General features: G+C 39.6%; 2 protein-coding genes across 4 annotated transcripts in view; both read left to right on the top strand.

The window, feature by feature from the left end:
* The window catches only part of rtn2a (reticulon 2a), a 17519-nt gene extending 8506 nt beyond the window's left edge, over positions 1-9013 (top strand). For 2 of the 3 annotated variants that reach the window (XM_086035832.1, XM_086035831.1), the window contains exons 5-10: positions 2501-2708; positions 3741-3879; positions 7726-7795; positions 7888-7934; positions 8003-8061; positions 8155-9013. In XM_086035832.1, the coding sequence (XP_085891958.1) occupies positions 2501-2708; positions 3741-3879; positions 7726-7795; positions 7888-7934; positions 8003-8061; positions 8155-8230 (599 nt within the window). In that variant the 3' untranslated portion in view covers positions 8231-9013. The remainder of the gene's footprint in view (positions 1-2500; positions 2709-3740; positions 3880-7725; positions 7796-7887; positions 7935-8002; positions 8062-8154) is intronic. The other variant, XM_086035833.1, reaches the window with a different exon arrangement.
* A 1752-nt stretch (positions 9014-10765) lies between these two features.
* rhoub (ras homolog family member Ub) lies at positions 10766-23508 on the top strand. Its single transcript, XM_086035251.1, has 3 exons — positions 10766-11167; positions 15769-15827; positions 20685-23508. Exons 1-3 carry the CDS (start codon positions 10948-10950, stop codon positions 21138-21140), a joined length of 735 nt encoding a protein of 244 aa, XP_085891377.1. The 5' UTR covers positions 10766-10947; the 3' UTR covers positions 21141-23508.
* Positions 23509-24138: the final 630 nt, after the last annotated feature.

Raw genomic sequence — 24138 nt, 5'->3', positions numbered from 1 at the left:
AATTGAGGATAAATCCAGTGTAGTACTTGCCTTCATCTCATCAGTTGTTATTACATGTAAAGCAAACTGTAAACGTAGTTTTTTGGTTTGGTTTGTAGTTTACTCTTTGTTTGAACACTTTTCCACTCCTGTATCTTGGTTGACAGGTAGTCATGGCAGCATCTTGAATCACAATGAAAGGTGAGAGTGTAACCTGAGATTTACTAGAGCCTTTCTTGGATACTTTTCAACCTTACTACACTTTAAAAATGTAAGATGCCATCAAGGCAACAGTGATGTTTATTCTGTTCCAAATGGTTGTCACCTGTTGCAAACTGAATGTCTCCCCAACACACTCACATTGTTCAAGTTGCTATACAATCATATACCGCTGCGCATGAAAATGAGCACACCACCACCGTTAAATAACATTAAAAAAAAAAGTTAGTACGCTGTCATTGATTAAAATAATAGGACAGCATCATCAGCCACCGCCACATTCAAGTCTGCATTCATACGGTACTTATGCCCCGAACCAGACAAAAGGTCATGTGCCAGTTGACTGTCTATGGTTACATCATCTTCCCAAACTCTTTCTTAAGGGTCTTGGAACCATGAGTGGTGTAATAAATTAAACCTTGAGCCGACTAAATAGTTTAATACAAGGAATGACTCTGTACGTACTTACCTTTGTGGCTGGCCAATTCTTCTGCATTAAAAAGCAGTAAAGCGGTCCATTTTTAACAATAAAGGATTTGTTCTCAAACTATTTTAATATAAAATAACATGACGTATGGACAGACTGAAATAATTATGAACTCGATTTACTCACATATTCATTTAGACAGTGTGAAATCTATGTCTTTTTAATTGAATATAAAGCCGATTTACTCTCAGGAAGCAATGACAAATTATTTTTTATGATTAAAAACAGGTGAAGTTAATTGTACCTTCTAGTAGACGAGCAAAGAAGAGTACAATAGCTGCATGAAACGTTCTACCTTTATTAATGTTCAGTTTTTTACATGTTCATGTACATTATGTATATGTTTTGCCCCTTTTTTGGTAGCTGAATTAGGTAACCAAAATAGTAAAAACACATGCATGACACAAACTTCAAACCCAACTTACTAAATGATGTGACTGGTTAGTGCATCACGATGTTAGCATGATGCTGCTAAGAAAAACTAGGTAACAAACACATAGTTTGTTTCATAATTCTATGACACCATGGCTGTTCAGTCTCCAGGGCAGCTGTTGCCGGGTGACAAAGCGAGGAGAAACCAAGCGGGTGTAAAAAACGGCGCTGACGCCTAGCAGCAGGTGCCGTGAAAGGCTGCATTCAAATTCACCTCGACCGCTGGCTTCGCTCTGTCATCTGAAGGTTAAATTTAGCCCGAGCTGGATCCGTATGTGTCCTCTTCACCGCTGTGGCGTCTCATGTTGGAGGCTGGAAAGCACTCTTCTTCCTCAGGTCACCCCCTCTACTGTTACTCTAGCCTCCATGCCGCACCTCGGTATCTTGGAACTCATTGATCTTTCGCTATGCTCAAAATTTAAACTACTTCGTACACGCCATCGCTTCTCAAACTTTTTACACCAAATACCACAAAAAAAAAATCGAATCTGTCCACATTGCACCATCAGGACCAACATGAAAATGCAGTCGTGAAGTTGGCTTTATGAAAATTAAAGTTAAAAAATAGATGGAATTTTATTCTATGAACTGTAAGTAAGTAAGTAGGTAGGTAGGAGGTAAGGAGGTAGGTAGGTAGGTAGGTAGGTAGGAGGGCAGGTAGATACTAAGACAAAAATTTAGAAATGGTAGAAAATAATCATTATTGATTAGATTAGAATAAATTAGAATTAGAATAGTTTTTGTTATTGTACAGTATACTATGAAATTAGAAATAAAATATGAGAGGAAAAATGCACACATTTTAGAAATGCTTTCAAATGTTAGATGAAAAAAATATTACAAACAAACAAAACAAAAGATATTTGGGTAAAATATAGGAATATTTGACCCAAAAAAATGCAAAAATATACTAAAAAAATATTAGACAGAAGTGTTCATTGAGAATTTGAGGTTTTATTCCTTAAAAGTATATTTATTATTGTAAGCTAGTGTAACATTATGAAGTTTTAACATTAACTCGTAAATATAGAACAAAACACTCCTCTCAAATAATGGTTAAACTAAAGTGTATTGTACACAAAATTTCAATACAAATTTGACCTTAAAGCCCCTATTTTCGTGCCGGGCGCAAGTATAGTGTAAAGCACAGTCTAACTGTGCGCATGGGTTGAGTTTTCTTTCTTTTGGTATTTTGTTTGGCTTTCGTTGGTAGGAATGGGGCACGGGCGCTGTGGCTGGGAATCTCCATGTTTACAATTAGCCACATGAAAAATTTTAACTTAAAGGCGAAGTCATGGTTTAACAAATTCTCTAGTAATTTTCACGGCATTAACACATATCGTTTTCTCTCATTTCCATTCCGTCCCCTGCTATATCTTCCAGTCATGGACCTGATCTACTGGAAGGACACAGAGCGAACGGGAATGGTCCTGACGGGCCTCGTGGTGGGTCTCCTGTGCCTGTTCCAGCTCAGCATCATCACTGTGGTCTCCACGGTGTCTCTCGCCATCGTGTGCGTCACCATGTCAGTGCGCATCTACTACAACATCCTCCATGCCCTCAAATGGGGTGACGGAGAACACCCTTTCAAGTAAGCTCTTTTCTTTCAGTGTTGTGTCACACACCGGGATGGGCGATATGCCTCTATGTGAAAAATGTGCGTTTTGGCGGTTCTTCAACTTTCGTCCATGGGCTTTCTCGAGATGTGTATTGTCGTTTTACCAGATGAATTGTAAACATAAAACAAAGAGACAAGCCACATATCTCACACAAGTGTGTTAGCTTAAATGCAAAACACCAGAGAGGGAGTAACAAAACTAGCATCAATACTGCAATAGTATACATAAATGGCTATTGAAGATAAACAGTGCACAATGTCAACGGGCATTAAAGCGTGAAATAATGATGCATAAAGTGTTTAATCATTTACATTTTAATTATGCTATTACTGCATGTTTTTAAAAAGTATGTAACTATATTGTGCTGTTTTTCTTTTGACTATACTATACTGTGCTTGTTGGAGTTTCGTGGGGCTAGAGCGTATTAATGGCTCTCCTATTCATGTCAATGGGGAAAGATGTTTTCATTTGCGAACGTGGTCACGGAACGAACTAGACTGATATGTTGAGGCACCACAGTCCTATTTTTCGGCGGAAACCCCACAGTTGAACTGCTCTGTAAAATTCCCATTCGAAGGAAATAATGTAAACAGAATGAATATGTTCACACTCAGAATTATACCATCACAAAGCAGATAACAGGCGGTCAGTGGCGTTCTTAGCTTGAATGGCGTCGTGTGCAAGTCTATGAATAGAAAATGTACTCTAAAAACAGTTGGGATCAAAGGGACCGACCCCACTTGGGTCAATTTTACCCAGTTTTTGGGGTTCAATAAATAACTCCAAACGTTGGGTCAAATGAATAACCCACAAAACAACCCAAGATGTTTTGTACATTACAAAACAATTTTGAGGGTTCAATGAGCAACCCAAAAAGTTGGGTCACATTAGTCCAAGTGGAGTCGGTCCCTTTTTGACCCATAATTGGGTTATTTTTGACCCAACCGTTTTGGAAAAGAGATGTCAGTTTTTAATATCTGTTACCTTTTGAATGTGTGTGTCAGGTCATATTTGGACTTGGACATCAGTTTTAGTGGAGAGCAGACTGAGTTGCACATGCAGAAAGTCATTGTCATGACTCTGTGTGCTGTGGACAGTCTGAAAAGACTCTTCTTTGTCGGCAACCTCTTTGAGTCCCTTAAGGTGAGAAAGGATGGCCGATCTAATGGCCAGCCTGTGCGTTTGTGTCTGTTGATGTCCTTGGCCTTCCAACACCTCCCCTCCCCATCATTCATTTTTACTGTGTCTATTCTAATTCTTTCACTTTGAATGCCATGCATGCTAACTCCCTCCACATCACTGGTTGTAACAGCAGTGGTCTTCTCATGCTTGCTCCAGGCCTGGTGTCAAACTGCCAAATTTGGTCAGTGCCGCTGTCACGTGACGGCAACTGTATATATTTGCAGTAATCATTTGGCACCCGTTTATTTGTCTTTGTGGTTTAGAAGTAAAGCAGACATATTTTAAAAAAATATATTATAACGTCAAAACATTGTGACATATTACGGTAACTACATTAAGTTCAAATGAATCATATTAAGTTCATGTGAGTCAAATCGATCCTTGCCAAAGCTGTGTGTTGGCATAACAACCAGATATTTAGGTACAGTAGGCGTACATGGCCTTGTTCGGACTATTACGTCTATCTACAGTAATACTCCCCTCACCCTAAGCCTCAATGTGTCTACAATCTTGTTTTTCCAATCTAACAAACTTAATTTATCATCTCACAATATACATCAGTAATAATTCCCAAAAATGTGTATTATAAAATCAACCTGAAGTCGTCACTTTCTGTAGGTAAAATGTAGAATTACAGCAGTTGACATTCAATAATTTTGAACAAAAATTAGGTTGTGCGAAAATACAGTACTTCTTGTTTCCCTTTTTCCAAATTGACATCTCAAACTAAATAAGCATACTGCTATCTAAAGATTTTTGTAGTAGAATTACACCCAACATAAACTATTAGACCAAAATTAGAGTTATTAAATGTACAAAAGAAATCTGTGAAATATTGGGACTGCTCTTCAGCTAACTACTTAAGAGCTATTTAAGAACTCTACTTAAGATCTCAACATGGTATAAATTGGGATTTTCTTCCTCCACTTTGACACATTTACCAACTTGCCCACAGTAGCTCTCTCACTCTAAAAACCTTTGCCAAACATGAAAGCAAGAAGCATTGTTTTGCTTTTCCATTTGTGAAGGTTGGCATATTTGCCCATCAAAAACTTAGTACATTTTGGTGCTAGTGGAATAAAAATGCTGATACAGGAGTAGATTTTTCCCTTTTTTGATCTTTTGATCTTGGAACTCTATCAACCACCCTCGAAGATAAATGATAGACATCCTGGACATCTATTCCTCAAGTCTCAAATTAATAGGTTTTCTCTTTTTGCTAGAGTATGTATTTCTGGTTCTGTTGTTTGTGTACCCCCACAAAAAAAGAAGAATTGAACTGCCCTGTGTTTGTGTGAGAGCACACAGTATTATTAGCAACGTGACAAGTGGCCGCCGTCTTTGTGGAATTTTTGGAAAGACATCCTTCGTAAGAAATACATTCACAAAAAAACAATTGACTGTTGAAGTACATGACCTATTCTGACACTGCTATTCTCACCATTAATCCTCCATTTGCCTAGTTAAGTCGAGTTTTTTGGGCAAGTGTCGGCATTTGAAACATCACAGGAATTCCGACCAGTTGACGTCTTGGAATTTTGGTCTGCACAAGCAATTGGTGGATATTTTTAACTAAAACTTAAATTGGAAGATGGTATTCCCTGAGTAGAAGATGAAATGAAAAGGGTCGGGTAGAACGTTGAGAATAATGAAGAATACCGTTTTACTCTAATTTGGTATTTTTGGGCCAGATTTTCTATTTGGCGTTATCACAAACCCTAACCCTAACATTCCCCAAAAAGGCCATTTTTTCCAACACAAAAAACTTGATTTCTCCCGACCCGATCGTCAGAGTTTCAAAACTCCTGGTGCATTGTATTTTGAATGAAGTGGCCATTCCAACCAGATTCAGCATTTTGACAGACTGTCATTTTTGGGAACTCGTGTCACGTTGCTAATATTATACCATCGTCTTTCTGATTGGCTCAGAAATGTATATTGTCGATGATGTGCGCCCTTTGAACGTCTCAATTAGTTCGTGTCAAAACATAATTTCGTTGATCCAAATTAATGAGACAAAAACAGACAAATACAAACTGAACACTTTCCTGCAACAAATTTATTTACAACTATGTATTTCCAGTTGTAAGTAGCGAATCTCCCTTTACTCATCTGCTGTCTCTATACTGACCACTCAGGTTATTAACAGCATACGTTTATACATAGAGAAAGCTTCAGGACATTAACAGTACATGTTGACTGAGTGTGAGCTAAGTGAGCCCTAACCTGAGGACCTTCCAATGTCAACCCTGACCTGGCTGGAATGTGACATGACACGCAGCAGCAGGAGGAGGAGGAGGAGGAGGGTATTCGGAGATGGAGTCCCTCCCAGTCCGAGGCCATCGTGTCCCATATTGGGATACACTGAATGTGTAAAGGGAGACACTGACACCATTGATGCCGCTATTCTTTTTGTGGCAGATGATGTCACTGGAACCCCTTTATTTTAATAGCACGCATTACAAAAAAAAAACAAGTGAAAACATTTTATATTCTGGATTGTTCAATTGACGATATGGTGGCTTGAAGCACGAAAGAAAGAAAAGGAAATAAAATTAAAAATGGAAGTGTCCCCTCAAAATAACTCAATACAGATCCGTTTTCATTAAGAACTGAACGCACTAGCAACAAAAGTGAATGCATCCCTAAGTGAAAATTTCTCCGTAGAATTTTCCCAAGTTTGAACTGGCAAGTCAAAATGGAACCATACTCAACTCCCCCGCCACACCCAATTGCAAACTCAAACAAAAACATTTCAATCTGCTGCAGCAGCTGCAACATTAAACACCCACAAATTCAGTTTTTTTCATTATTTAGAAATTTCTGGTATTGTAGCTAATACTTAAGGTATCGACATTATGAAAGAATATTGATGGAATTATTTGGTAAACATCCATCCATCCATTATCCGAGCTGCAAAAAAATGTTAATCAAAGCAGAATATTTTTTCTAATTTAGATTCTTCAAAGTAGGCACCTTTTGCCCAGATAACAAGCTGCATGTCATGGTATTTTCTCAGTCAGCTTTATGATGTGTCTGATGCTTTATGACCTGGAATGACTTTGTATTCACAGCTGTGCATAATCAAGAGTTAACTGCTTGAATTTCTTGACCTCTAATGTATTTGAGACCGTTTGAATTTGAAGGTGTTTCCAAACTTTTGACTGGTACCGTAGCTTGAAAACAAAATGGCATGCGCTCCATTTACTGGTAGCGAAGAAACACCGCCCTTTTGGCTGTTTTCGGAAGAGGAAACATCTTATGAGTTTCATGCGTGTTTGTGCATCTTTAGACTTTCAAAACAACTGTTTTCTATGCAGCATTCGATGAAATAAAAATATTTGAGAAACTTTTCATTTTCAACATCTTTAGATGAACCACCCAAAGTTTGAAGTATACATCAGATTAAATCTGTTGGATGAGTTTGATAAAATATGGTCTCTTTGATAAGTGGAAAATTTGAAATTAAAGTAAAAATGGTGGACTTCCTGTTAGGTTTGGCAGGTGGCTCTAGGGGACAACAAATACAATACAATTACGTTATAAGAAAAAATATGCATTTAAAGAAATAGTACAGTCTTACTTTCAACAAATTAAAGCCAAAATTCGTACACAAACTTTAAATCAAGTGTGACTAACGAACACTTCCTTAATACATGTGACACTTTACTTTTTTTCTTCATAATTCTTGTTGGAGGTAAACATTGAATTCCTACTTACACTTGTGTAACATTACTTTCAGTAAAACTGCTTTCAAATGGATGACTTTATGGCTCAATGATGTTTTTTTTTCACCTTGCTTTATAGTTGCTTGTCCTGATATATCTCGTTACATACCTGGGAGATCTGTGCAATGGCCTCACGCTCCTCATCATCGGTACCGCATCTCTTATGGAAATATTTAACAATCTCTCCGTTTGCCCTTCTTATGCACCTCTTCTTTGGCTTTTTTCCCCTCCCACTGTGCAGGTGTGATCGCTCTCTTTTCTTTGCCACTTTTTTACCGACGGCATCAGGTAAACCCTTTTACGTCCTTACCTTGATTTGCATATTTGACCATAACATGTTTGTTAACGTTTCTCAGGAGCAAGTGGACGGTTTCATTGCAAAGATCCAGGCCCTCATTGACAATATCAAGGACTTGTGAGTACGGCGCCATCTTATGGCATGGATGGATATATGTCTAGATACCTGGATAGGTACCTCTACCAAATCCGTCTTGTTTCTTCCGCGCAGCTTCCGAAGACTGGCACACGGCGGTGCCCCCCCGCCCGACCTGACCCCGAGTGGTGCCAAACCTAAAATCCAATAAACATTGATGATGACAGGATCACGAGGAGCTGCGGGCCGTCACTCCGATGTCTTACCCAGCAAGCAGTGCCAGCTCCACGTGACCGAGCTGCTGAGTTCCGGAAGGAAGATGGGACGTTAACTATTAGAACTGTGTCTAAGTTATTGGGTTTTTAGAGGGTTGATTCTTAATCAAGGGAAAAAAAAGCATTTTTTTTAAACATCCCAAAAGTGTCTGTTGAAAGCTGTCGTCCAAATGAGGCTCCTGACACCCCCTTCATGTTGACTTGACATCATTCATGGCAGAGTCTCAATGACATGGTGCATGGTATTTTGTTAATGCATATTTGTTCTTATGACTGTTTCATGCGTGGATGTGTGTGCGTGCGTGCCTGTAAGGAAGCCACTCAAACAAGAAATTTAAGTCACTTTATGTCCTTTTCAGACCTAACATTTCCCTTTTTTCTCCTGCCATCAGTGTTTCCTCATATCAGCTCATCACATTGTGCATAATTGCAGTTTGACCATCAATTGTGGGCCACATTCTCTATTGGTGGGGCATCATTGTGGTAGAAAGGATAAGGAAGTATATGCACAGTGTATGTGCCTTTCTAAATGCAGGATCAATTTTATTCAGGAATGATTTTCACTTCACCACACAAACAAACACATCCCTTGTTTGCCTGCACCTTGCCCAACAAAGAATGGAATTTTCTACCTGTACGATGCCTTTGTGGTGACATGACAATAGTTATCTTGTAAGTAAAACCACTTTTAGAAATAATAAAATAATTGGTCAGGATAGTCTCCAACATGTGCAGTGTCTTGGCTTGACATCATTTAATGTTATATCCTTTAGCTGCCGCTTTACTTCAAGCGGAAAGGAGAGTATATTAAATAACATGGGAAATGAGATCATCTTAAAATAATTATTTTATACACTTTATTTACTTGCACGCGGTCCCATCCGACCACTGCTTGCTTAGACACTACAACCTCACCATACTATAAATTACAATTTTTCAGAACATGTAATTTATGTCAGGAGTGAAGTTCATATATTATAGATTATGTACAACCAAGGAAATATTTAAAAAAATTATTTTTATAATGTTGGCACTTATTGTTTGCAGCTAACTAAAGTAAAGGTCTCAGCAAATTAATGTATTAAAAAATGTATATACATTTTTAGAATAGAAATTAGGTAGTAAATGACTGAAAGTATGTACCCGTATTTGGTATACAGTAATCTGTAAAATGTATGCGTTTCTCTTTTTTGATTGAACTTCTGAAATAGAATTTCAAAGAGATTGTAATTTAGCGCAAGGCACCTATATAAATGAGACATACATTTGGAGTGGGGGTAAAATTGTATTTAATTGCTCTTAACTGTTTCAACTTTATTGATGAAACGTTCTTGATGAACTTTGGTGTTTTTTAGGGAGAAAGAACAAATTCTTTCTGTGCTGCTATTCTGAGCCACTAGAGGTCAACAGAAGTCAAGTGTTCAACATGCCTAACGAGTTTGAGCCTACCAAAACAAGCCATTGGGCAATTAACATTTTTAAATGATGCATTAAAATTTGAATTAAACTTAATTAAACGAAACAATTAAACGAAAGAGATGTTATTTAAAAACAATAACAACAACAAAAATAATTTAACTGACCAACGCTCAGTTATATGATAACAAATATTGGTTTGAGAACTGCATTTTTTTTTCATGAGAGGTCAGTAATTCTCAGTGTCATAACTAAATGTGCTACTAGTGTTAAGGGGGCTCCCTCTAGTGTTACACGAAAGAATCACTCCCTATGTACAGTTCACTTGTATTTAACTTTTTAGTACAGTAGGCTGTAACACATTTGGATTTCATCTTTAAGAACTGTTGGCGTTAAAACTTTTATTTAGGTTCAAATCTTACTTTATTTATTTATTTATTTTACACTTTTTTTGAATCATTTAAGTGAACCTCAACCCGCTAGATAAATGTAGTACAAACCTCAAACTGCTTAATGTTACAACGGATTACATTAACAATATGAAAAGTACTTTTTGGTTTGTAAAACCGTTGTCTTGTTTTCGATTAACACTGCTTGCAACCTTATTGGTCAATCTGCTGGTACCTGAACAGCAGAGTCGTTTTTAAGCTCTTACTTTGTGTAAAAGGTTTGAGAACTATACCAGTAGTTACATACTACTATATAGTAGTATGTAATATAGAACGTACTAGTGCTGTGCATGTAATAGTGTTAATTATTCTACATGGACTAAGTAGGTCAGTGGAAGTGAAAGTAGCTGTAGAAATTAAAACGGACATTTGAGATGTTCACCAAGGCCGCCTATCCCCTCGCTATTTATTACATGGACAAAAGCTGATGTGAAAAGTCATAAACAATACTTTTGAGTGTACTCGCACTAAAAATTCCTTTTACTGCTTCTCTTCTGCAGTCTACAATAAATACGCTTCAGCAAGGTCCAAAATGTGCTGTGCACCACGTGAAGTGGGCGGTTTATGCAAATGAGCCGAGTATTTAAAAGCCAGGCTTTGCGAACAGTACTTCATTGTAAATCGATTTGCCTTCGGCTGCGTTTAACACGTCAATTCGTAGTCATAATGACCAAACGCCCTTGAGATTCGACGTCTTTTTACAGCGAAACGTCTCGCTTTTCTTTATCTTCTAAACGTGGAACGCCTCCGTCCTTATTATGTGGGAGCCGGCCGACTGACTTCGCTGAATGTCCCCTCATTGTGCCTCCATGGAATACCTTCCGACCATGGCTCCGCCGGTGCCGCCGCACAAAGTCCAAAGTGGCCGGCCGGGGCAGCCTCACGAGCGGCTACTGAAGTGCGTTCTGCTCGGGGACGGAGCGGTGGGCAAGACCAGTCTGGTGGTCAGCTACACCACCAACGGATACCCCACCAAATATGTGCCCACCGCCTTTGACAACTTTTCCGGTAAGTAGAGTACAATGAATTACATTTATTTGAAGAGTAAAAGTCAGTGAAATAAAGTGTCGGTCTGTCTGTATTAAGTAAGACTTGTAAGAATAAATAAAAATAAATAAATAAGAATCACACCAAATAAAAGTTTGAAAACAAATATTTCTAAGTGAGGAATGCAAACGTATTGTACTTAAACTTAGATACAATTGAACTGAACTTCACAAATAGATTAAAAAAAAAAAATGAAGCCACTGTAAAATGGACAGTTAACATTTAATTCAGTGATTCCTTCCTTTCTCACTGATTTCTGTCAATATTTTTTCATTGTATTTAAGACTAAAGTCTGTTTTCTGAACATGTTTTTAATCAAATATTTTATTTTTCACAATATATGTGCTTAATTGAAATATTTTACTATTGTTTTCTAATTGGGCTGGGTATCGATTCAAATCTATTCGATTCACAAGGGCCAATTCGATTCAATTTACGATTCACTGTTGACTTTGATTGGTTTTCGATTCATTTAAGGATTTAAGGATTTCACGCAGTACCAATTTTACTTTCATATGCATTCTCAGACATTCTCAGAAGAAGCAATGCTGCAGAGTAGAAAGTATTTGCTCAAAGTTGGTGCATTCTTAAATATATGAATATTACATTAAGAACGGAACCCACAGGGCAAGCTGTGTAAATAAAGTGGCAAAAACACACTGGAAACTCATGACAGTGACTCTCACAAAGTTTCAGTTCATTCTTTAGCCCAAAGTCAGTTGGAATGGGCTCTAGCTCCCCACAACCCTGAACAGGATGTGATATTATTAAACAAAGGATTTTTCGTTCGTATACAAATAGTTGGTTCTCTGCCTGAGTCCCTGCCCAGCCATTAATTGTGAAATTAAACCACAACATATTTTGTTATCTGCCTATTTCTGCAAATGTCTGTGAGTGAACCGCCACTGTTTTGTAACTGCCGTATGGCCCACGAGCCATATTTTGCCCACCACTGCTGTATGGCGACCTCCCCGATGGCAAGATATTGTATCTACTGAATTAAGACCATAACAGTAAAATTATTGGCAGAAATTGTATCAATGTGTCTACCTGTTTGACACGGGTGAGAGAAGCACCCACCCAAATTTATTCCATGTCCCATAATAATAATAATAATAATAATAATGATGAGGCATGTTTGTTTTTACTTTTCCCGTATGTGTGTGTATTTCGTTTCATGTTTGACATGTTCCCACTTTTCCAAACGTGTCCCTGCAAGCTTTTGTTTGCTGAAACATTAGCAACCCAATGAGAGTTGACCCGTGCATGAAAGTGATTTTCAGTCATAATCACATGCAGCCAGCGTGTCATCTGGTTTTGCTTTTTGAAGTTTGTTTGGATTTGGAAGCTATAGGATTTAGAAGCTACAATTTCCATAGGAAATAAAAAGTAATGCTTTCTAGAGTTTAACTCTCTTGACCATAAAATCAACTGTACAGGGCAGGCGTGTTTAAGTGACATTTGTACATTATTAACTGTCATTCAAGCATAAAAATAAGTTCACCCTGATACCAAGTAAGGTTTGCAAGTGTTTTTCAGCCCAGAATCAACTTGTATCGTTTTCCACAAAAAAAGAAAAATAATAATTGGGAGGCAATAATTAATCATTGACTTGACTAAATAAAAATAAGCTTCCTAGGGATTATTTTTTTCCTTAAGGGGTAATTTTACTGCAGTCACACATACAGCTACCGCCGTGTAGAAAGATATTGGAATGATAGGTGCGAGCCAAGGGCAAAGGATCGGTAAAAACTGAGAGAATGTCCAAAGTTTGGGATCATTATGCACTTCTTAGGAAGATAAAACTTCAGCGTACCACAACAGTACAATGATTGCGAACACAAGGTATCATATCAATGTTAGCTAATTTGACTTTATTTATTTATTTTTTTTAATTTAACAGCCACCGGTACAATTTAAATCGTTTCATCGAACAAACATGTAATAAGCGCATTCATACATGGCTTGCAGATGGCCACATCTCACACAGAGTCACTTAGCACACAGACAGGTTGACAGTCAGCCACTTCTACACTTTTATTCGCTGACGCCCACGTCACTCACCTGGCCAGGTTCCACCTTTTAAAGCCATACACACTCCAGGTCACTGATACTACAGTAGAATGTGAGTATGGCACCCCCTAGTGGACTACAACAATACGTCCTCACATGCATGTAACTGCAATGAAGCATTGTGATTCATTGACAGGATAAGCAGTAGAATACGCAGTTTCTAAAAATCTCTCTCACATCTCTCTCGCAGTCTTTTCTCATTACAAGTTGCACAGGTGAGGCAAGGCGACCTTGGCAAATTATTTGCGACTTGAAAGCACATGCCTTGGATCAAGTGTTCTAACGTGTCAATAAATCACTGCTTTGGCACCACTGAAATTGTCACAATGTATTTGGAAATGTTCAGCTTGATTACCTTCTACCAAGCTCTTTTCTCGTGACACGCAGAGCAGTGTATTTAAAGTCATTTTTTGGATAAATTATTTTCCCTGGGGTCTGAAAAGTCACTATGTTTGCAACACTGACCTTAGAAGTTCCTGCTCTGTATTCTTTATAAAATATCTTTTTTTTTTTAGAGTCACTGACGGTGTAGTGCAATGATTCTCAAAACTTGGTGGTATGCAAGCTCTTTCTCGTGGTGCGTGAAATAATCATTGCCTTTTTAGTTGTATTTAACTCTTTTTTTCATTCGTTGACTCCCACGTCACTCACCAGGCCATGCCCCGCCTTTGAAAGCCCTACGCGCTCGACGCACAGATAATACAGAGTAGCGCATGATGATGGATACCCCAGATATCAATACCTGCACCTCACGTGGACATTTAGTTTTGTAATACTGCTAAATTAATTGTATCCCATTATTAAGTTCGTTTTTGGGATAGTCGGTAGAATGTTCAATTAAAAAACGATTCGATAGCGGCAGAACTTAGTCGCCATACATCTCGGCCTCTGAGCTAATGAGGTTTAAAACCCAACCTAGCTGCCACAAATCCTCATAAAAAACACTCAAGTGTGGGAAGAGAAACCACAAAGACCCAGTGAGTGGCTCGCTGTCAGGTTTTGGGTTGCACAAGCGGGCCCGTTGTTGTCGCGGTCAGCCTTGACCCGTCCGTGGGCGCTCTCCTCCACATCTGTCACCGAGGCTCACAGGCACAGATTGTCTTGACAGAGAATGATTGTGCACTTGGTGTGTGTGTTGTAAGCGTTGTAAGGGTGGGTCGGATGTGGGGGCATCGCTCGGGGATGATGTCATTCCTTTCAGGCCCCCCCGAATGAACGTGAGTACCCGTTTTTTTTTTTTGTGTGTGAAAGTTGACTTGAGAGGAGTTACGCAACGTCGCAGGTGGCGGGCGGAGAAGCGGTGTGTGTGTGTGTGGGGGGGGGGGGGGGTTGCGTTGAAGAGTGTGATGGGGATGACAAGGAGGAGTTTGCAGCAGATTAGCTAAGAAGTACCATATGTTTGATGGTAACACATTGAAATAACTACAATTGAAAAAACAGAATTACAACACACTATATTTTTTTTCATGCATTAAACAGCAAAGACCAAACTGACAAAAACTGTTTCTTTCTGATTTTATACTGCACCTAGCCCTTTTTTGACCTCCAAAAGGCCAGTTTTCCAGTCCTCTTACATCCTAAAAACTTCATCTAAATTTTCACCACCTTCCTAAAATGATGTCTTAAGTCATTCCCCATTTTTTTTTTTTTTTAGAAAACACTTAGAGCTGAACCAAATACTGAATATACCCTATTAATTAATAATAATTTTGCATAATCTGTTCAATTGAGAATGTAAGCAGGTTTAGCAAGCATCTTGAGATGATTAAGACAAAATAAATGTGCGCCGGAAATGCTTGAATGTCATTATTTTTGTCTTATGTTGTAATGTGTAAATGTGTTAAAAAAAAAAAAAAAAGAAAATCGGCCATTTTTTCTACAGATTTTTAAAAGAGCAGAAATGACTCTGTTGGGCCCTAATATACACCCATCTAATGTTCAATATAATGTTTTGTTTATCTATATTGGATGTGTAGACGTTGAGTTTGTTTCTGGTGTTCACTATAACGTAAATGTCACATATGAGTCACTTGAAAATGCTTCTAAATAAAACAAAGCCTTCAGAAAATTGTTAGGCCTTTATGTTCTAGTTGTTCCATATGTGTCTTTGTTAGTGCTATGATGAAGTCGGCCGATTTCAGCCAAGGCTTTGATCAGGTGGATACAAGCGACCACACTCGCACTTGCACACGCGCACACACACGCACACACCCACCCCTATGGGCCCATTGTAAATGTTTCCATGTGCCCGTTGCTTTGTAATTGTGAAAACGAATGACCCCCGTCGTTGACACGCGGATGACTCACACACTTTTCAAAAATGAGGCCCAGTGGAAGAGTCAGACTGAACAAACAAAATCTGCTCCCACTCTTGTGATTGTGTCAAAAACACAGCCGATGAGTACAAACTGTCCCAGTGGCGTGTGTGTTTGTGTGTCTGAATCCAATTGATCGGCCTTTTTTTTTTTTTTTTTTTTTAATTCCCCCAGCTGTGGTTCAGGTGGACGGAAGCCCAGTTCGACTACAGTTGTGCGACACTGCCGGACAGGTGAGTTCAACACACAAAGTCACACACATCACATGACCTAAGAGGTAGTTCTAGACCTGCTTAACTAAAACTTAATTTGAGCCTGAGAGGGTAAAAAGTGCCTTAAAGACAAAGTCAAGGCTAACATTTTTTCTCAAGAATATGTTCTCTGCAAGCCCACTAGTTGAAACAGGGCATTCTGATAAATATTGCATTTATGGAATAAGTCTTAATCCACTCATTTTTAGCCATCTCTGGGGGAGGCCATTTTGTCCTCTGTCGACCGAAAATGACATCACAACTGCTCACAAGGCCCAATCATGGCTCAGATTCAGCAAAAAGGTCAGCTGCGATTGGTCGTCGTGAGAAGTTGTGATGTCATTTTCAGTTGACAGAAGACAAAATGGCCGCCCCCAGAGATGGCTAAAAATGAGTGCATTTTGCTGCTTAATTTATATTCCACAAACGCAAAATTAACCAGAATGCCGTGTTTCAACTAGTGGGCCTGCTGGGAACATATTCTTGAAAAAATATGTTTGGGTTGACTTCCGCTTTAAGGTAGTGCTTTGACACTAAATTACATGAATCTGATCAAGAATATGATTGACCACTTCATTAGGTAGACATGCACAATTTAACAGCATTCATTTGTTAACTTAGATTGACACGGTGTGGTTAATATTGCTGTGCAAAAAAATTGCCCTCGCTTTTTCTAATTTGGACACACTTTAAACTAGGCACTTTGATAAAGTGTTTAAAAGAAGCAGGTCTTGGTTCACTTCAAGAAGAACCTGGGTGGGGTGGCCATTTGCCCCGACTAGTTGAGTTATGACATAGGGTGATTCTTGACGCACGAGAGTGTCAGGTATCATCAGTGCAGCGCATGATTCATGGCCCATTTCATGCACAAATGGAATTCCATGTTACAAGGCTGATTGAAATTGTGTAATAAAATAAGGAATGAATACCTAAACTATGATTAGATACATACACACAGTGGTGTGAAAAAGTGTTTGCCCCCTTCTTAGTTTTGTGCAGGTTTGTCACACTGACATGTTTCAAATCATCAAACAAATTTAAATATTAGCCAAAGATAACAGAAGTAAACACAAAATGCAGTTTTTAAATGAAAGTTTTTATTATTATATCGAAAACAAAATCCAAACCTGCATGGCCCTGTGTGAAAAAGTGTTTGCCCCCTAAACCTAATAACGGTTTGGGCCCCCCTTAGCACCAACAACTGCAATCAAGCGTTTGCCATAACTTGCAATGAGTCTTTCACAGTGCAGTGGGGGAATTTTGGCCCAATCATCTTTGCCGAATTGTTGTAATTCAGCCACATTGGAGGGTTTTCGAGCATGAACCGCCTTTTGAAGGTCATGCCACAGCATCATCTCAATAGGATTCAGATCAGGGTTGACTAGGCCACTACGAAGCCATTTCTAAAGCTTAGGGACTCCAGCGAACCGCAGTGAGAGCCGTTATACACAAATGGTGATATTGAATACAATTGGTGAAATGTGCCGTAATTTTCGGATTCTGTCGCCAACACGAGTTAGCCTTTACACTACTTTAGCCACAGCGCTTCTGTTTACATCACAGATTACCTGTATTACCACTACTGCGCATGTATGTTGCAAACAAGGCATACAGCCAGCGGGAGAAGCGCGAGACGAGAGGCAATTTCAAGAGAAAAACAATCCTTCAAATAAATAAATATAGAAATAAACCACGCATCGACTATTAAAATCGATTCTCGACGATTTTGATCACCAGCCGAGTCGGGATTAGTCGACTAATCTTGGCAGCCCTGCTCCACACGGCTGTCCCTTGCCAGTGTTAACAACCGGTATAAGAATTAATTTAGGGTTGTCACTATTGACTATTTTTAGAATCGATTACTGTATTCCATCGATTAACCGAATAATCAGATAAGAAATTATTTTGCCTTCAAGTGTATTACAAAACCATTTGTCCTCTTGTTACTGTTTATTAACCAATTGTTGTTGTTTATTTTGTATTGTTTAGTGATTTAAAAATTTTTTTTTTTAATTAAGCGATCTCACACAAGAGGAATTGAGGTTATACTCACCAACCTCTTTGAAACTGATTCAGTGACTGGTTCGGTTATTGTTTTCAAAAGCAAAAGCAGATGTTTGCAAATGTATTATTTTGATGAAACACAAATCATTGTGCTTTCATGAAGGGCTACAGAAATCAGAGAGTAATTACTTTTGAGAGGCTGAAATCAGAGGATTTGGACAATTTTAAATGTAGCTGTGAACAATTACTCAGTTATTTAAATGGTTGTCAATGAATTTGATAATTGAATAGTCGTGAATTAAACAATTCATTTTGGCACCTCCAAATGACTTCCACATCTTCAAACTCGGGAGGGGATAAAAAGTCTGCATATTAGCTGTGGTTGTGAAACAGCGTTGTTACGTAGTGTGGAGCCAATGAAGCCTTATTGTTTCAGAAGCACACTCCGATGAACTTTGCCTTGGGAGCAGCACATTTGATATGCATGAAGCCTGCCGGCCATTGCCAGCTCTCTTACTGAGCCTCTCCTAATTCCGAGCTCATAACGTGTCGTGAGCTGCAGCAACTACTCACACACATGTTAGCGTGTAAGGGCAAATATGAGCAGCTTAAATTTGACACTTATGTAATTCCACGTTCCAGAAATGGTTGCGGGTGCCTGCGCGCTCTGCCGATGGACCGGCTGACATCATGTGAGCTACACGTTAAGGCGCAGCAGGGACACGGGATGGATAGATTGGGGAAAAGCGGGATTAGTGAGCCAGCTCTGGAAAAGAGACAGAGGAAGAGGAGGAGGATTGGTTTGTGTTAACGTCCTGGCAACCTTAATCTCTGCGTGTGTGTTTAAGGGGGTGTGAGGCGCTTGTCAAGTCAAAGAAACTCTTAAAGTGTTCACAGAGGAGATTTAGGATTTTGCGGCCTTTTTTGCACAGTTTTCCCATGTCACTGTTTAGGCCTTTTCACACTGCACTTGGCAAGGACGACAGTATACTGGCGCAAGCTTGAAAAAATGTAAGTGCTAGCGTAGCGTAGATTGAATTACAGGCAGAACATTTGACTATGTCCTTTAATATTTGTTTCACTTTACAAGAGAACAAGTTTTTTAAATTAAATTTTTAAAGAGGAAGTCAACCCCAAAATTTTCTTGACAATATGTTCTTTGTGCTTCCACTAGTCTAAACAATGCATTCTGATTGATAGTGTGTTTGTGGAATATTAGTTAAGCAGCAAAATCCACCGATTTTCATCCATCTCAGGGTGCGGCCATTGTGTCACTTTGGGTTGACTGAAAATTACATCACAGGGCTTAGGTAACGAACAATCACTTAGGTAACGACCAATCGCGCCTCACCTGTTTGTTGTTACCTGAGCCCTGAGCAACCGTGACGTCATTTTCAGTCGTCAGAAAGTGGCAAAATGGCCGCCCGCTGATATGGATAAAAACGTGTGGCTTTTACTGCTTAACTCATATTCCACAAACATAATATTAATCAGAATGCTGTGTTTAGACTAGTGAGGCTACAAAGAACATAGTATGGCAAAAGGGTTACTTTGCCCAAACCATTTTTCTATATTGGTGCGATGCAACACGGGATATATACAGTATATGATAGGGGTGTAACGGTACGCGTGGGTGTATTAATACGTTTCGGTATGGCATGTTCGGTTCGGTCCACTTATTAGCGCGAGCTCACGCATGGGCGCTGCTGACTTTTGCATGCGGGAGAGGAGGGTAGCGGTACAAAAGAGAGAGCCAGAAAAGAGCCAGAGCTCAAAGGTCCCCCCGTACACTGCGGTCTCCTGTTTGGTAACATTCTGGCTTTCCTGTTAAAATCGATGATGGGGAAAGGTACGTGTACAAGTCCGAAACTTGTGTGCCGACATTGCTACATGAGATGGGCGGCAGGTAGCACGTCTAACATGCACGGACGGCTTCATCCGACTGTGAATGTTTCTTAGACGAGGGAGAAAAAACGTCAAACTTAAATAGCGCGATTTATCATATTGTAGCATCTTCCAGGAACACGCCGTCAGACGTAGTTTAATCATCCCGTTTTTATTAATCCAAGTACAACTGCTCACGCTCTTCTTTCTCCGCCGCTCCACTCGCTTGCCGCACTATGCATTCATGAACCTCGGAAACATAACAACTCAGCATCACACAAATCCGTACATATACATACAGTACATGCATTTGCCTGTATTCCCTAATCTTTTTAGTCAAAGCCAAAAGGAGAATTTCACGACTCGTAATGTTTGTGTTACGTGTTAGTGTGCATATTTGCTCATGCGTGATGTCATGTTAATGCGTGCTAGCCTGTAAATTAGCCTAGTATGTTAGCTAATAGTATTGATGAGCCTTATGTGGTGGTTCGTTGGTTTGTGTTGAATTATTTAACTAGTGAATATTTATGTAACAGCCGTCCGCTGATAGTGTAGTGGTACACACGCCTGAGTTGTGTGCGGGCAGCGTGGGATCGATTCCCGCTCAGTGACAGTGTCTATGTGTGCCCTGCGACTGGCTGGCGACCAGTTCGGGGTGTAGTCTGCCTTCGCCCATTGACGGCTGGGATAGGCTCCAGCAACTCCCCGCGACCCTATATAGGATAAGCGCTTTGGAAGATGACATGACATGACATATTTATGTAACACGGGTTCATGGTTGTGTACATGCTAGATGATACTTTATGATTATTCTACTGTATGTCTGTGTTGTTACAAACCACAATAAATAAGTCCCTGCAAAATTAATATCAGTGTGTGTTTTAAACTTTGCACCACGCCACTGTCGTCAAACAACCTCTTAAGGTCCTAACCTGATTGTGTCTCCACCAGGACGAGTTCGACAAGCTGCGTCACTTCTGCTACAGCCGCACCGACGCCTTGCTGCTGTGCTTCAGTGTGGTCAGCCCGGCGTCCTTCCAGAACGTCTGGGAGAAATGGGTTCCGGAGATCAGCCGGCGCTGCCCCCTCACGCCCGTCCTCCTGGTGGGCACGCAGTGCGACTTGCGGCAGGACGTCAAGGTGCTCATCGAGCTGGCCCGGCGGAAAGAGAGGCCCGTGGCCGAGGAGGACGCCCGCGCGCTGGCCGACAAGATCGGCGCCGTCACCTACGTGGAGTGCTCGGCGCTCACGCAAAAGAACCTGAAGGAGGTTTTCGACGCGGCCATCGCCGTGGGGCTGCGCAATTGCGAGCAGAGGCTGCGGCGGGAGAGGAAGGTGCGCAGCACGGCCGATAAGATGAAGATGCTCTCCAAGTCGTGGTGGAAGAAGTACGTGTGCGTCCAGTAGAACACGAACGCTTCCAGTGACTCAGTGGAGTGCTGCCCGGTGATTTGGGGCTGAAAGGACAACTACGTTACTGAGAGCGGTGTCCAACCAAACTGCACACGCTATGCAGCTTTTTACAGCACATTGAGTGCATACTCGAAGGTGAACAGGAGTCAGATGATCAGCATATGAATTGAGAACATATACTGTATATTCAAATCATATCATGGCATCTATATGGGCTGTACACTGTAATTCAATTTTTGCGCTTGCCAAACTCAAAACATGTTTGATTTTGCGTTCACAAGATGAAGATGAATTTCATTCGCGTAGCAGCATAATTGACAAAGTCAACAAATAAAAAAAGTCCAGTTGCCTTCAATCAGTCTTTGTCCATTACCTTGACAAGGAGGACGAAGAATCACCACAGACAGTTTTTAGCAAGCACATCGTTTTTTGGGGGGGTTTTTTTAATTGGTATTTTCACACTAAGTTCAAAATGACTTTGCAAATTGTGCTTTTAGGCTTATGATTTCTTAAACCATTAATGCTTTACTGGCTTCGCGGTGTTTCACTGATGAATACCAAAGTGAACAGCTTGGTAATGTACTGTGCATGAAAGGCAGTACTGCCTGCACCTTTACCTTCAATCATCCCCAACGACTGATGGAAATGTGTGTATTTTTGAGTATTTTTCAAATCAAATGTTTCATACTGGACTTTTTTTTAACTCTTCACAATAACATGTTGATCTTAAGTTTGGAACAAATGTGGGAATTCTTGCAAGGCTCGGATGTAGAATTGACCGCAGAGTGAGGTAAACAAATAAATCAAATACAGTGAACCTCACTAGTCAACAGGGGATTGGGACCAAGGCCGAAAATAAAAAAATCTGCGTATAATTTACGCTGCCCTATAATTGCCATAGATTCAAAAAGTGAATAAGTGGGAGTTTCTGTGTATACTAGGGTATGGGTTCCCCCAAAAAATTCCTGAGTAGGTGAATTTACAAATGCCAAACTATGAATATGCTGGGGTCCTCTGTAATCAGGTTTATATTATCACTGTCCAGTGAAAAGCGTGCAAATTTAACATTTTTGAGTTATGTTTTTTTTTTCTTTTTTGTTTTCTGAGGTTTTGATTTTTACATGATTTTTTTCTTAAACTTTTTTTTCCCATTAGTTGTCAGATTAAGCTTTTCGGCTCCTTGATCTCACACGGAAAAGGACATCAAATCTTGTGGGGCTTTTTTTTTTCCAAAATTAAAAAAAAAAAGCCATCTGTTTCAAGAGTTTGATTCCCAGCCAACCCATTTTTAAAAAATGTGTTTGATTCTATGTAAAAAAAGAGGAAAAAAATGTTTTTAAAAAGTTAAAAACATCCTACACGTGACCAAAAAAATGGCAATATTTTGACTTCTTGGGCTAAAAAAAAAAGACTAAATTCTGAATAGTCACTTGAATAATCATACTGCTGTCATGTTTCTACTGGCAGTTTTACCAAATATGACAAATTATAAAATTATTAGGGGGTAGAATTTCAAACTCACTCTTTAATGTGTGTTCAGCTAAGATGATGAATTGGAAAGGCTGTATACCATAGGTGTCAAACCCGTGTCCTCAAGGGCCCCTTTCCTGCATGTTTTCCATCTCTCCTTGCTGCAACATACCTGATTGAAATAATCAGCTCATCAGCAAGCTCTGAAGGAGCCTGATACTATCCTGATCATTTGAAACAGCTGCGTTTCAGCAGGGACAATTGGAAAACATGCAGGAAAGCGGCCCTCCAGGACAGGAGCTTGACACCTGTGCTGTGTACTCTAGGTGAAAGCCTGCCTGATCCCTTTAATGACTAACTAAACTGTCAGTTACACTTCATCACGGAGTTCCAAGACAGACTTCAGTAAATGACACCGTGCTATTCAACGAATGGCCTTTGGACCAATGGTGTACTGTTAAGACTCAAGTGTCAGCTTTCAAACTGACTGCTTAAATCCAACTATAGGGTGCCACAAACAGTCATATGTGAAGTGCTAGTGGCCCAGTATTGATCCTTAGCTATCTTCATTGTCACCCCTCTATTGACCACCAAAGAGACTCATTCCAGAATTTTACAGTATGTTTGCTTCTTATTTTTCAGAAGCCTGCCTGTCATTCATTCGTTTACGCTCTGTCTGTTTTTTCATATCTGCTCCCTCTGGGCCTACGACTGATCATGAACAAAGCAGATGCATGAATGTGCCATTTTCCTTTATGTATGTTACATAGTATATAAATATGTCCTATAATATGATGTTTGTAATGTCACCATAATGTAAGCGGTACTTAGCAGAGCGATTTTGTTGAGCTGTTTGAATGGAACTAAATAAAATGTGAAACATTTGAACCAATCTCCTTTGATGCACATTTATTATTCACATATGATGGTACGAACATTGTAGTTTCCAATTCTAGGTTTAAATGCTCAAGAATGAACTCAAGATTAAAAAAAATACAGCAGTAGTCACATAAAGTGAATCTACAGCTAGGCAATGTATTTCTAAGTAAGGCTGTGGGTTATTTGAGAAGAAACTAAATTGCACCCTGGCAATCAATTGCAATAGTAATTATTGTCAGTTACACAACACTGGGAGCTCTGTAATTTAAATTTACAATGCAGTGTGTGAAACACTTAATTACATAACAGTGCCATAAAAATTCTACAGCATGAGACTCTGGTACAAAGGCAGCCAGGAGCTTCGAAAGAACTGGTGCCTCTCCCCTGAAACAATGCATTGGTTAGGAATCAAACCTGGGTCCCTTGCTTGGAAAGCAGCTATGCTAACCACTATAAGACAAACACTGTACAGCATTTTGGTGTTTAACAGTTGAAGTGTCCCTGAAGTCGTGTGCTCTACTTGATTCGCAAGCTTACAGAAACCAGTGAATTTTTAGCAAATGTTATTTTGGTACATTAAAAAAAAAAATTCTCTATAAATTCATTCTGATGGGACTCAAGCCCACAACCTTTGACTAACTTC

Source organism: Filicampus tigris, chromosome 7, assembly GCF_054856515.1.
Source record: "Filicampus tigris isolate MCC_2025a chromosome 7, RoL_Ftig_1.0, whole genome shotgun sequence".
Classification (NCBI taxonomy): domain Eukaryota; kingdom Metazoa; phylum Chordata; class Actinopteri; order Syngnathiformes; family Syngnathidae; genus Filicampus; species Filicampus tigris.
This window is presented reverse-complemented; position numbering and strand designations above follow the sequence as displayed.

Bases quoted from the DNA above. Each gene is read 5' to 3' on its own strand.
- rhoub (XM_086035251.1), top strand. From the start codon at position 10,948: ATGTCCCCTCATTGTGCCTCCATGGAATACCTTCCGACCATGGCTCCG. The intron at 11,168-15,768 runs GTAAGTAGAGTA...TAATTCCCCCAG, and splicing joins CGCCTTTGACAACTTTTCCG to CTGTGGTTCAGGTGGACGGA. The intron at 15,828-20,684 runs GTGAGTTCAACA...TGTCTCCACCAG, and splicing joins TGTGCGACACTGCCGGACAG to GACGAGTTCGACAAGCTGCG.